Source organism: Embiotoca jacksoni, unplaced genomic scaffold (assembly GCF_022577435.1).
Source record: "Embiotoca jacksoni isolate LCO1_2020_lvr unplaced genomic scaffold, fEmbJac1.0.p SCAF_4, whole genome shotgun sequence".
Lineage (NCBI taxonomy): Eukaryota > Metazoa > Chordata > Actinopteri > Embiotocidae > Embiotoca > Embiotoca jacksoni.
In genome coordinates, this window is record NW_027185392.1 from 5,036,638 (window position 1) to 5,051,060 (window position 14,423).

The window sequence follows — 14,423 nt, forward strand, 5'->3', positions numbered from 1 at the left end:
TATTTTTTAAAGACATTAAACAAGCAAAAAGGATGCAAAGAATGATTTAAATAATAATGATTATGTTGACTTCAAATGAAAGAGAGGTTTGATCTCAGGACAACCGAGTTGTGTCAGAAAAGATGCTCCTTTTGATACACAAAGGAAACTGACAAACGTTAGCTCTTTAGGGGATGATACTGCAGGCAGTAAAACATTGCCTGGTTAATATGCAATAATGTCAACTGATACAAATTCTTTTATTTTTTAACAAAATGTCTGCAGTTTCTGTTAAGACATTTATGACTAACAGGAAGCTTTGTAGCCATGGGTGTGGCAGGGGACAAAAAAAAACACGACTAACAATGACTTGTGTTAAAACACGACAAACTGTAAACTGTTGACGTTTGATTTCACCCTGTTCGAATGCCAACAGCTCATTAAGTGGCCGTTAAAAGTTGTCATCGCTCCTATATTTCTGCTCGAGGCCGGGAAAACTGTGCCTACATTGCAACGTCTTGTGGTCGTAGTGATTCTGACAGGCGCAAAGGAGGAAGTTGGTTGATTCCACCTGGCGCCGGTCTGTCACACTGCACGTCGGACGCTTTTTTTGTTTCATCCTCTGCAATGTAGGCTATGTTATTCTATTTTTGTTGTTGTTGTTGTTGTTGTGTGTATTGTTATGTACTATGTTGTGCTGTGGCCTACAGACAAAGTTATTATAGTTTACTGTGTTTTAGTTGTTAAAAAAAGCATTCATTCTTCTTTGTAATTGTTTTGCACACAGTGCCAGTTAGCACGTGGAGAACGCATTTCTTTTCTCACTTCAAAGACGAGGGGTGGAGGTTGATCTCGTGATGCGATACATCGTTGGGCGTTTACGCAGGGTTTCTAATCGCGAAAATTGCTTCTCTGCGATATTCCCGTGTCTTGACTTGCTGCCCGGCTGATCGACTCTTATGTAAATTGATGCGGCTTCTGTCCAGTTTGCTTAAAAAAATAGACTAGAAGCATTTTAAAAAAAAATTTTTTTTTACCAATGCGAGGCAGAGAGACACTACTGGGATGCTGCCGACACGCACTGCAACACATCTGGTGGAAACACGAGCGTTGTCTGGAACAGTAGCGATTAGCTCTGTTGCCTGTCTGAGCTAAAACACACGACAGTACGTTTTGGTGAGATCCAGGCTTTAGTAAAAAAAAAAAAAAAAAAAAAAAAAAAAAAAAAGTAAGAAGGTTGGCGTTGGCAGGACGTCGGGGTCGGTTGGATACCTTCACCCAGGAGACAGCTGTTCGTGTCTTGTATGAAAACAGCAGTCAAGGTTAACTTATTTTTAGCTTTCGTACCCAAGTGAACGTACAGGATGTATTTAAGTTGCGTAACATACGTAAAGTTATTTACGTGACACATTGGGTAAATAACACTTATTTTAAGCCAAACCCTAATATTTTCCTGAAGCTGCCGTGTTACGTTTACTTCGTGTTTATTATTATCAAGAAGATGAAGGTCCGGAACACCTGTCGCTGTAACTCCGTCATGTGTCTTTTGTTAAGTCCTGCTGAGCCGACTCGGGAGCTGGTGATCTTGTTCCCCCTACGGAACATGATGACAACTGATGACGGCGGTTTGATGTGCTGATAACATTCAAAAAAAGCTGTTGATTTCTAGGTAGATTCAAGAATGTTCTGCGACTGCCCTTATACTAAACTGATTTACTGTGTCCACATAGTGTCCACAACATTATTGACAAGGTACGTATACGATCTGCAGCTTACTAAGGGCAAGAAAACAGGTGTGTGAATTATTATTTTCAGAACCAGATCAAATAGTTTTGACAAATTGGAGCTAAAGATGTCATCCCTATGTGTCTCACATATTTAGCTGCATATTCTTTATTACATAACTGTTTATTCTTTAGTTGACTTGCTCCGCACAAGTGGAAGTTGAGACCGACTAAAATCAATTTGTCCTAAAATTTCATCACACACCATCACCATGAAATCAAAGTGTAAGAAAACTGTAAACATGATACAGGAAACATTGAACCACAAGGTGCTGTTTCAACGCCTGCACCACCTGTCCTTATTTGGCTATAGCGTCCACACTGCTTCACATGACTGTTTCTTAAGCCATCTCACAATATCGTTAGTGATGATTATCCATTTAGATAGAAGTTGTCACCCACCAATTAAATCTGTAGACAATAATTTGTAGATTTCTAAGCATATTAATGCATTATCTAAATTGTATATTGTACTGGCATAGAAGAATAAAGCCTGACACCATTCTGTTTTAGCACCTCCAGGTTGGGGCGCCGATCCTCGACTACAATGCATTCAACTGAAGGAAATTATTTATTGTGGTGACCAAGAATCAATCTAATCAATTTAATCTCTAATGTATACTGGACAGAGCAAAAATCCATGCCCCAGAAGTAACACCAATACATTTGGATCTATTGTCAAGTTGTAGTCAGATGTCAGGTTGGCAGTTGGTTTAAGTGGGTGGCAGTGAGCAGGGTGTTTTTTTTTTTTTTTTTACTGAGGGTTTTCCCATCCTTCTCATATGGTGTTGGGGGGCGCTGGGTTTACAAACTGCGGGTTGATGAAGGAGAACCCTGCAAACTCGGCCTGGTCGATGTTGGCAATGACCAGCTCATCTGGCGGTGTGAGCATGGGCTGGGTACGTGTGAAGAACTTGTCAAAGTTCTCTGCTCCTTTGCCACACTGTAGAAAAGTCAGACAGAGAAGGGAGGGAAAAGAATTTCAGACATTATGTACAAATTACTTGAAAAGTGCAAGCAGGCCAACAAATACAGGACGGACAAGAAAATCTGGAGTTTAGGCGGGAGTGCGCACATGGCAATTCTGTGGAGGCGACGGCGAGGAAATTCTGAGAAGGCTGTTGCGTTCAGCAGAATTTGTCTTTTGAATTCTTGGAAATGTTCCACAAATTAGCCCAAAGCACATAACACGCATCACCATAGTCATCATCAAACATCATTAGTCACTATCGTTGTCATATTACTAAGTAAAATCACACTACGCGAGCAACTTGACAATGTGCATGGAATGTACAAGAAGCAACATTTGTGATTTCGCTCACTTCAACCTGTTGATGAATTAAAATGCATATTCATCGCGCCTCCGGCTTACATAAAGATGGACAATATCTCGCACCTGATCCCCCACTTTTCCCTCTGCTATGTGCAGTCGGGATGATAACAACATCAGATTACATGCTCCACATATCATTCACCTGAATCGCAACGCACCCTTCTGAATACTGAACTAACATTGGCACAGCTGTGGAACAGCAATGCAGCTTCAAATAAACAAGGTTGAGAAGTGATTCTATGAGAGGAAATGGTGTCAAGCATGTTTCCACTGACCCTATAACCTATTGTGATGCCGAGTCTTTATGTTGGGCAAATAAGATGTGTACATATTTGACTTTCAAAGATAATTATCTCAGAGAAGACGACAATGATGCCTTGAATAAGAGCAGCAGCAGCGGCGAGTTGCAACAAGGTCACACAAGGGTTAATTAGCGTGTTCATACGTAAGAGGAAACATCAAAAGTGTTTTCATGTTTCTGGAGTGAGAGGATACTCAAATTAAATCAAAGACATGGAAACGGATCATGTCACATGGTGTATGCATTAGGGCTTCAGAGAATTACTCGGGAGAGGAAGGCGTGCGTGTTTGACGATACGAGTGCGCATCCCTTTTATTGCTGCCTGAAAAAAAACCCACACATGACATGTACAAATACAGGTGTCCCTTCTTTGATGTTCTTGTCTCTTTTAAATTAATCTTCTGTTTTCAATGAAAAACTAACAAGAAGAAATGAGAGAGGGTGAATGAGGAAGAGAGAAGGCTACATATCAAATTCTTCTCATTAGCTAGTCCACCTACTCACTGGGCTCTCCTACATACATTCACGTCAAACACAATCAGACACACAAATACACACATGAATATACGCTAGAATCCAGCACACGACTCTTCTGCAGCTGGCTGTGAGTACTGTATAACTGACTGTGAAGCAAAGGTCCACGGGGCTTGAATAAAAAGAAAGGATGACAGCAACCAACGCACTTTTAGCATTGTTGCAATACAAATAAAAATAAATAAAAATTGGTGCCTTAATTTCAAAGGGTTGTAGTGACTGCCGAGGCAATCGAAGTCTCTGGTATATTTAACACACAGCACAGATTACATCGCTGGACGCGTGCTCTCGAAATAAAAGTTTTTCCTTCCCTCTCTCTGAGGTTTTTCTCTTTTAAGCTTACGTAGGAATTGTTGGGTTCCTGTGTATAATGTTAGAAAGGTTTGTCGTAAGGACTTTGCTGTGTTAAGTGCCCCTAAAATAATGTGTGTTGTGATTTGGCGCGATATAAATACAATTGAATTGTTTTTAATTGCATACTCTTCTTTAGTCAAAGGTACAAAAATGCATTTTTTTGGGGGGGTCAAATTAAGTTATATTACCACACAGGAGGTGCCTTGCTACGCTCATGTTTCTGTCCGTGGTATTTTTTTGTTGTACCTGACAGTATTGTCTTCAGATAGGACTGATGGCAGAATATTGAAGCCTGACAAACCTTTTCTGGACAGGACGGATTCATCCCTGACGTTTTCTGAAGTGCCACTGATGAGCAAAGCTCTCTTGGCATCCACTGAGTTCTGCTTCACCCGTCACATTTACTGGACTGTTCTGAAGAAACAGCCCAGCGGACAGTAATCTCCACCATTACAGCATCTGCCCGCTTTCTGGATGATAAGTGCTGTGACTGAACACCAGCAATTGCACATGACCACTCGATCTGTCTGACTGACTCGCATAAATTCGGAACTCGTGTCCCCGGTGGGATTGACAAGAGATCAACGACGACTGATACCAGAAACATTAATACGAAACGTCCACTGGTCTATTGCAAAAGAAAAAAAAAAAGAGACGATTTGTTTTTGAGAGGATGTTCAAAAACAGGAGCCTTTAAAAAATACAACAGCCCTTGGTCGCAAATTACACATCTTCTCTTCTTTGTTTCCAGTCCTTTCCAATTGGCTTTAATTATTAGTATCTGGGCTGTTTGAGGCCACAACCAACAGTGACCGGCCTTTGAAACGCTTGACTAACTCATGACTAACTGGCCTCATCCACTGTTGTCCTACATTCCATTCACAGACAAGACATTTTTGTCTACCAAAGTGTGTGTATTTATATCAACATGAGTGTCAGTGTGTGTATCAGCAATTGTGTGCGTGCATGTGTGTGTGTGTGTGTGTGTGTGTGTGTGAGGCTTTAGACTGTGACTGCTGGCAATGACAGGTGACGTTGGCTCCAAGCCACCATCCTGTTAGAGTGAATAGAAGGCAGGACACACACTTCAGGATGGGAAGCAATTGTGGCTGTACGTGTGTGTTTGTGTGTGTGGCCCCTGAAAGTACACTCTTTCCCGCAGAGCAGACACTTGAAGGGTAATCGCCAGAATCCTTCAACTGCTGTGTCTCTCTGTCCACCCGTCCTCCTCCATCCAACGCCGACCATCAGTCGCTCGATTAAAGTGACACATTTAACTCTGACCTCCACCGACAATCTCCAGCACTAAGGTGTCCCTTTCTAACCACAAAACAGTTGCTCCTTGTGACAGGAGGCCACTGCTCCTAAGTCATACTCCTAGCAGTATGTAGCATATAATACATAATTGGACACACACTTTATTTATTCAGGTACATTTTTTTTTTGGTTACAAAAAGGATGCGAGACTACTACATTTGTATGTTGCAGTCATCAGTAAGTAAATGCTGAACGTTTCAGCTCTTGGTGACATATCGTTACATACAAATAAATTCACTTTTTCCACTGCCAGTACAGGCTTGACTTTCAATTGGGCAATGGATGGTAACTGATACCTTTTTTTGGTATTAATGCAAGCTTAGTTGATACTTAAAGGTGAGGTGAAAAGACTGCAGACCACAGATTTGTCAAGGAAAAAAAACGTGTCATCATTTGGTGACAACCTAGCCTGGCCTACTCAAACCCAAATTCACCACGTGAATATATGGGTCTGGCCATGCTCTACAGGGAATCGTTCCTAGTCGTTCCATCCTAGGGGTAGACCCCGGGTAATTTAAACCAGCCGGCCTGCGCCAAAACTGTCCAACCCTCCGTTGACGCTGCAGCTACCTAAGGCCTGTGTCCATCAAAGCATTTATCCCTGAGCACAGCGTATTTGTAAAAAAAAATGTTGTCATGTAGCGGCGCGTTTATTCAAACGCCAGCAGCGTGACAAGACACTGATTGTTTATTCTGTGCTGAACGTTCGCCGTTGTTTTTCCATCACCAAGAGTTGAAAAGTGTTTGACTTTTGAGTCAAGGTCTGCTCACTTTTTACCCACTCGTCCAATCACAATGAGGGAGGGTCGGGAAAAACACACTTAACCACTGACACTAAAAACTGAAGCTTTGAGTAATAGTCTGTCAGAGCCAGGCGTGCCCAAACCCACCATGAAGAGCTAGCCAAGCTACTGTAGTGGCGGTAAGTTTTTTTTCTAATGCCCTGGACTAAGGCAACACGCAGAACTGCACCGTGTTTAATTGAGGAGGTGTATGGTTGCCAATGAAAGGATTTGGCAAGTGTGTGTTTTTGAAGATGATCTCACAGCAGTTTAATGCAATACTGCATTGAGGTGGGACGATCGAAGCGGCTTTAAGGACTGTGAATAGACTAGAAATTATTTTATAAGAGCTGCTCTCATAAGATTAAAGAATCTCAAAAGATTAGCTCAACAAGAACAAAAGGGGAAAATTAGGTTATGACCAGGGTCTTATGAAAATCTGCTTTACTGCCTTTGTGACGTTTTTAGTGGAATAAACTCGCCCTTTTGGAAAAGCAAAGGGCCGGTCTTACATCTCCTGTTTCTCATTGTGGGATTCAGCCACGTCTTATTGGGTGAAACCAAAGCTATTATGCTGTTGATACATCCTCCCATACACGGTGACATAATGTCCTACATGGATTTTTGACCTACTTTCGCTCATCTTTAATCTCTCTCCCTCTCTCACTGCACATACAGACATGCACGCCTCTGCACTCAAGCATATTAAAAGAAGACTCAGCTACTTAGGATGATAAATGAGTGCCTGCCTCCATTAAGAGTTGTGCCAAAACACTCTCTCTCTCTTTCTGTCTGTTTCTTTGTCTTTTTCTCTGCCTCCCTCTCCCTGAAGCCACTGCCATGGGAAGCTCTTCGTTCTCATCTTCTAGCGAACATTATGCTTTCTTTGGTGAATTATTAGCTTGTCGACATGAGTGAATATGTTACAGAAGAGCATCAATCATATGAACTTGAGATTTTATTTCCTACGGTGGGGACTGTGGAAGTAAGGTTTTATGTATTTCTGGTCTCTGAGAAGCTATCTTATAGACAAATTTACCCACGAATCCATAATGTGACTAAATCACAAAGCGCAGCTGAACGGCATTATTGGTGCAGAAAGACCTTATTTGACCATCACTGCTTTGGGGATGCTCCAAAGAATTCAACTTGTAAAAAAATTATGGTTCGGAACATTTCTGGTCCGGTTATAATAATGAAAGAGTTCATACAGGGAAATAATTTAGAAATAGATTTTTTTTTAAAATTTGTATATTCCACTCATGACTATTAAAACAGCTAAAGAAATACAATGTTTAAACAGTGTGCAATTTCAGATTAGGCTTTAATTACTGACCAACCCCAAAATAACTGACTCTGCATCCATTGAGAAATAAACTACAGATTATATGGAAAAAGTGATTGTTTTTCTTGACCCCAAAATGAATAGATAAAAAAAAAGAGCTTATGAGACATAAAGGGCGATTATGTGCCATAACTGATTTGAAACAGTGTTTGCCTCTCATTTTCTTAGAGCTACAGTGACTCACAGCTAACCCCATATTATCATCATTTCCTGTGTGTGTGTGTGTGTGTGTGTGTGTGTGTGTGTCTGTGTGTGTCTGTGTGTGTCCATGTATCACGAGCCGTGCGCATCCCTCTCTTGGACACTGTTCCCAGACTTCTGTGCAGTGACTAAGTCCTCCCACTCTTTCTTGCCCTTCCTCCCTCCCTTCATTCACTATCAATCAGCCACTCGCTCTTTAACCTACTTTTTCCATCCCGCTACCCTTCGGGACATAAAGACTGCCGGCCATCCACAAGTGAGCGTAAAACATGTGGACATCAAGTGTCTTGTGCTCTCGGCGAATTAGCCTCATTTCAAACCAAATACCAACAGTGTTAGCTGAACGTTGCTTGGCATTTAATGAGGCATTTGTTGTGTTACCTGCTGTAGACAGCTGCACAGTAACAGCATCAAGCATAAATGTGGATCAACACTAACTGAACCTGCCCTGACACTCATTCTACCGCACAGACCGCGTCCTCCAAGCTGTCTGAAGCCCCGGTCCAATAGATACAGATGGTTTGAATCTCTCAGCAGAATGCAGCCGGTGTATTGATTGCAATTCCACTGCTGTCACAGGCGGATGAAGTTAGATTGAGCGGCGAGAGATGCACAAGGAGAAAGGAAAGAGGAGTGGATTAGAGAGGCAGGGATAGATCTGCTGAAGGCTGAGGGGGAGGTGTATATTGGTCACCATTTGGTGGTAATGGGACTCAGAAACAACACTGTATTACATGGCATAGTCAGATGGACATGATGGAGTAGGTTTATCGTGATAACGGGGAGTTCAGCAGTGTTTTGTTTCTCTCTTTCCATCTCTCTCATCTTTGCAAGCTTATCTGCATCCACAACTCGAATCATGCAAGCATGCATAGTGCAAAGGACGTGCACATTTGCATGCATACACCTCGCTGCAACTCCAGCGTGGACATGTTTACAACTTTTTCTCTCAAGTATCGATTACCCCCCCTACACAGCAACAAACTGACTGCAGCAAATAGACACGGAGACGAGGCGTGAGTGCAAGGAAATCTTCCTCCTCTGCTTTTCTCAATCTCTCTTAACCTTCACTTTCTTTAACCCCCCCCCTACACACATACATTAACTCACACATACACACACAAAGCGCACACACAGCATTTCCAGGACACCCTGCACATCCACTCAGCAGGAGGCTACATAGACACAGAGACCAGGATTCACCTTGTCAGAGGAACTGGAGCCCTTGAGGGTTGAAACAGGAGAAAACTACAATATTTAAAATGAATATGAGAGGGTCACATGTGCACACACATCCGCAACACTGACTGACCTGCTTCATCCCTGTTGTTTGTCTTTTCTTAAAGAAATGCAGTCTATATAAACTCTGCACGAGACTTTCCGTGTGTGTACATGAATTAGAATCACAAAAAGGCGTAAGGAGAAATTATGTGTGCTCTGCATGATCATGTGTAAACTCAAGGGATTTCAAAACTATTCCTCACTGTGCCTCAAAATGCGTTGTATGTGGGATACGCAGTCATAACTATGCATGAAGATCAGAGGCTTTGAAAGTACTTATTGCCTATATTACACCATGCCATATGCAGCCTTCATCTTCAGCTGTATTTCGATTATTCAAAAAAGCATCATGTTGAGGCTGTATTATATTTTACATCTTGGATCTCTGGACATCAGCGTGACATCAGTCGATGTTTACTATCATAGTTGTATTAATTGTGCGAAGCTACTGTTCATTTTTTACTGAGAGCACCATAAATATCAACCGAGTCTGATTTTATGGTCATTGTGGAGGGACGTACATTGCTGAAATTAATCACAGAAAATTCTTTAAAAAAAAAAAAAGACTTTTACCTCACTGAGTATAGTAAACCACTGTCCACTCCAGTGGTATGACTTTCTTATGCCCTTGCGTCTTACATTGTTAACATATATTTGTGGCACTGTCAGCCATCCTAAAATGAAATGTTACAAAGGACTGCAGTCATATTACATCAGCTATCGCCTTATACTTGAATATTTCCCGTATAATGCAGTCAGAATCAATTATAATGAGATCTACAGAATAAAAATTCAGATTTATTAATAGCGCGATGGAGCACCAACAACACATCTATTACACTTGCACTTGTGTGTTGTTGATGTGTGAAGCTTACACATGAAACTGTGGAGAGATTTTACACTGCAGCCTCATTTAAACCAATGAGAACAATGTGTGACATCTTGGTAAAATAAAAAAAAGTTTTCCCACTTGCATAGTGTAACTGTGAAGATGGTTTTGATTGAATCTGCGAGGCCTCAGAGACATAATTTGTCCCAGTGACTGCTTTAAAATGCACTTCCAGAATATTCAAACCGTAACGGTAAGACAAATCATTTTTGCTCTTTTGTCTCTGAAGGAGTGAGTCAGATTGGAGTAAGTCAATTTTCGTATTAATAGAGATGTGTTTTTAAAAAGGCCTGGCGGCATTTTGTTGTAGTTCAGTGAGTTAAAGTGTGCGTGCCAAGTACTTACAACATTAGTGTCTGACATATGCTGTCTTAACGTTGTTGCAAGAGCTCTCCAAAGTTTTCCCACTATGATCCCTGTCAACTCCAACAGTGCACTAAAGCTCCACTAGCAGCCACTGCACACTGCCTGTGGGGGTCACAGATGACAAGTTCCTCGAAAACTAAATTCTCTACCAAAGAGAGTTTCAGTTTTCAGGTATATAGGACCAGTTTTTATTTTAGCCTATCAGAGTGAAAACATACTGGTTGGTCCTCGCTTTCTCACACCCCTTCAAAGGGCTGTTTAATGGGCTTGGTTTTAGGGTTAGGGCTAGAATTAGGTTTAGTTTGGGTTCAAGTAAGGATTGGAGTTAGACAGTTAGTTGTGATGGTTAAGGTTAGGGTAAGGGGCTGGGAGAAAGGAGAGTGTCATATAGTTTGAAGTAAAATTACTTTCGCTGCAATAAACTGCCTAAATTAAAACTTCAAATTTCATATTATTATACAATATGAATAAATCCATCTCATGTGACAGCTTTTTCATGTTCTGGTCACATTACCATTTTTATGGAATGTTTTTCAACATTAACAAGCTGGATTTCCTTGAGGGAGTTTGAAGTGCATTAAAAGAGAGTGGAATCTAATAAAGCTCTCATTGGGAAGTGACGATAAGAATTATCTGTGTGTGTGTTTGTGGGTTTGGCGTCCATGGAAACATCTGAGCAGTTCGGATTCATCAATGAGCTTTTTTTTCCCCGCTTTGAGGGTCAAACCAAGGGCTTCAGCTCAGGTAAATTCTGTGTAAATTGAATTTGAAGCACATTATTGAAATTCCAAAAGTTTTGTGTTTCACTTTGTCTGCGTTGTGACATTATGCACCGGGAAATTACTTCATAAATGTATTGGAAAATGCATACTTTACGAATTTGTGTAGCAATTAACTTAATAATAAATTGCTCAAATGCATTTCTGTGTTTGAGTATAGTAACCATAAGAAGTTATAATGGGTAACTTTTCCTTTTTATGTGTGTACGCTGACAAATCTGACTTAAGGCGGAGGTACAAGTTGGTAAAGAAACAGCCAGGAACACATAGTCCCCGAGGGAGCAGAGAACACGGCAGAGGGGGATAAAATGTCTTGCCATAACAGATTTGTGTTGTTAGGATGAGCACATCTGTTCTTTTTAGATGTATGCAGTCCAGAAGGTTGTGTCTGTTTACTTGTCTTGTTGATGTGTATTGTCTTTGTTTTTATTATAAGATATTGCTCTGAGGGATGGTCATATTTGGCAATTTTTCATCAGTCATTACCATCGTTACTGGGATGTAGAACTAGAGTACTAGTAAACAAGCTGCATCCCCAACCACTAAACAGTATTTAACATTGTGTTGAATTTGAGAGAAAACATATTTAATTTATGGCACAAAGTGAGGCAATTAAAAGGCCAAAAAAACCAAGATGGTACTGCTCCTCTGCTACAAGCTTTCGGAAATTTAAAAACCTGGTTTATAGGTAAGTGAGTGAAAAGCCCAAAACAACAAAACATCTCAGTGAAGCCAGAGGAAGAATAAATGCATTTGGATGAATGGTAATGATGCAAAATAAAAGAGGTTCTAAATTGTTTTCAATTAAGGTGCATGGTGGAAGCTGCAGTTGTCTCTGCTGTGTGCTGAGAGTGGTGATGCACTTTAGGTATTTCAGTTCCTTTGACATTACTGGACTGCTAATAGCCGGATTTCTGTCCAATGGAAAAACATATTTTAATGTAATTTTCATGCAAATACTTGGAATTAAGTGCGTAAAAGACCACTAGCAAACCAAAAACCTCTCCAGTGGAGGAGGAGGTTCAGTGGATGTTTAGGTCACATGTTTTATGCATGTCATGATTTATTTGTCTGTTTCCATTGCACTTTGTCATATCTTGTTTTGAACCATACACCAACTTTTACACATTTGCTCAATGGAAAATGCACTTGGTGATACTCCTGTTACTGCCCCTCAGGTTTGCATGGAAAGTCACCAAAATACTGAATAGACACAGGTGAGGTAAAAACATGAATCCAACTGTGCAAAATGCACCTTTAGTGTCTCTTTTCAGCAGTTTGCACCAAGCACCAAAGCCCAAAGTATTAAAATTCCCTCTGTCACAGGAACAGACAAGTGTCAAGGGCCTTATTTTAATGAGGTAATGAAGCTGCCAACCATATTAACCGTGGTTCAGTAATTATACCAGGTACCACATATAGTTAGACTGTGTTCAAGTAAAAATTTAACCGTGACTTACCACTTTAGGCTTAAAGGGTGGTTGTATCTCCCTGTTCTGGAGGCGATCCCAGTCGATGCGTCTGAAGAAGGCGTGTTCTCTGATGTCCCTCTCTCCCTCCGGGCTGCAGCCCAGACGCTTAGATGGGTGTTTGGTCATCAACTGCTCATGGTAAAAAAAATACAGAGGTAGCATGGAGTTAGAACTAAGAGTCAGTAGATAACAACATTTGTTTTAATTCACAGCTTATACACAGATCTAATACTATCTAGTTTTTATAGCAACAGTGTCGATTTTAGTAAGGCCTAAAAATAGATTAATAGGCTTTAAAAGTTAAAAAAAAAAAAAAAAAAAAAAAAAAAAAAATTTCTTCAGCTTCAAAAGTAAACTGGAAATAGTTTTTTAATTGAACAGGGTACAGAATACAGTGTCTATTTAACTTTGCAGAACACGGAAAGCTATGAACATTCGTGTTTCATCTCTCTTTTAAATTGATCAGTGTTAATGCGTGAGGAAAACTCCCACTTTGTTTTTCTCTCACTTCTGTTTTTTCACTGCTGTGTTTTGTAATCTGATACCGCCTCTTTTCTAGGTCAGCAAATGACAGCAAAACAGATGGGTCTAAAAAAGAGTGATATAATTGTTGTTGTTGTTTTTTTCTTTCCCTCTGCTTATTGTGCCTTGAGAGAACTGCTGCCACATCCAATTGCACCACAAACAACACGAGGACAGTTTGCACTTTGTTAAAAAGCAAAACAAGATTCAAGTAACCACAGGAAACGCAGCTATCAACATAAATCTGTCCTCGTTAAATTCTGCAGGAGGAAATCGGTATGAGTTAAATGTTGAAATAATGTGTCAAAAGTTTAAGGCATCTTTGTTGAGCTTTCAGTTGGAGAACCTATACTCTTTTTAAATGCATAAACTGAACACATAGTAGCTCGGAAGACGAAAGAAGCAGGCCTGTCCAAAAATTTTGAATGCATTAAAGCAATGCCTACTCATAATGCAACATTATCGCTGACTGTCCGCTTGTTCATTTCAGTATGTATAACAAATGTTTCCAGTTTTACATAAATGTTTTGCATTAACTCTCCTACCTCGGTGCAGTGATTTGTCATTACTGAATTGCTAAAGAAGAGAAAGTGCTTCTTTGGAGATGGATGGAGAGCCAGTTGGATTTCAGTATTGACAGTCCAAGGACAAAATGACATATCATGTACTGTTTGACTGAGCTGGTTCAAATGCTGGTTGGCTTCCTGGCTCTGGTATTTTGTGCAATGTGTGCTCTCCAAGTGTTACACCCAAGGCGAGAGAGCATGAGAGATAGCACTACCTCCAGTTAAGTCCCTAATCGGCGATGCACGCCTTCACGTGAAGCTCAGTCACCTTGACAGTTTTCCAAGAGTGTATGACATGTTTAGCAATAATGCCTTTAGTGTTTTGTGCTTCTATATACCTGATATGAAAGTATCTTACCAAAGTCTTTGACCAAAGAAAGAAAAACACAGTTTCTCAATAATCTCAACATCTGGCATCATGGACTCCCATTCAACTTGTCTCATCAAATATTAAGTCAATACATTTTTTCCACCAGTCATTTTGGAGTTGTTAGCAAAAGTCACTCCTTCTTATTAGTCTTCTGACGGTCAATCTGAAAATAATCCCACCATAAATTAGAAAGTAGGCCTCTAAAAGCTTTGTTTTTGGGGCGTGTCTGTTTGATTGACAGGCCTGTG

At 40.6% G+C, this 14,423-nt stretch overlaps 1 protein-coding gene across 7 annotated transcripts in view; it reads right to left on the reverse strand.

Annotated features, from left to right (window-relative positions):
* Positions 1-220: 220 nt before the first annotated feature.
* Positions 221-14,423, reverse strand: part of prkcaa (protein kinase C, alpha, a) — a 138,955-nt gene continuing 124,752 nt past the window's right edge. For 4 of the 7 annotated variants that reach the window (XM_069168129.1, XM_069168134.1, XM_069168132.1 and 1 more), the window contains 2 exons: positions 12,706-12,846; positions 221-2,706 (listed from right to left, as the gene is read on the reverse strand). In XM_069168129.1, the coding sequence (XP_069024230.1) occupies positions 2,542-2,706; positions 12,706-12,846 (306 nt within the window). In that variant the 3' untranslated portion in view covers positions 221-2,541. Of the gene's footprint in view, positions 2,707-9,133; positions 9,155-12,705; positions 12,847-14,423 lie in introns of all 7 variants that reach the window. The other 3 variants (XM_069168131.1, XM_069168127.1, XM_069168128.1) reach the window with 1 other exon arrangement.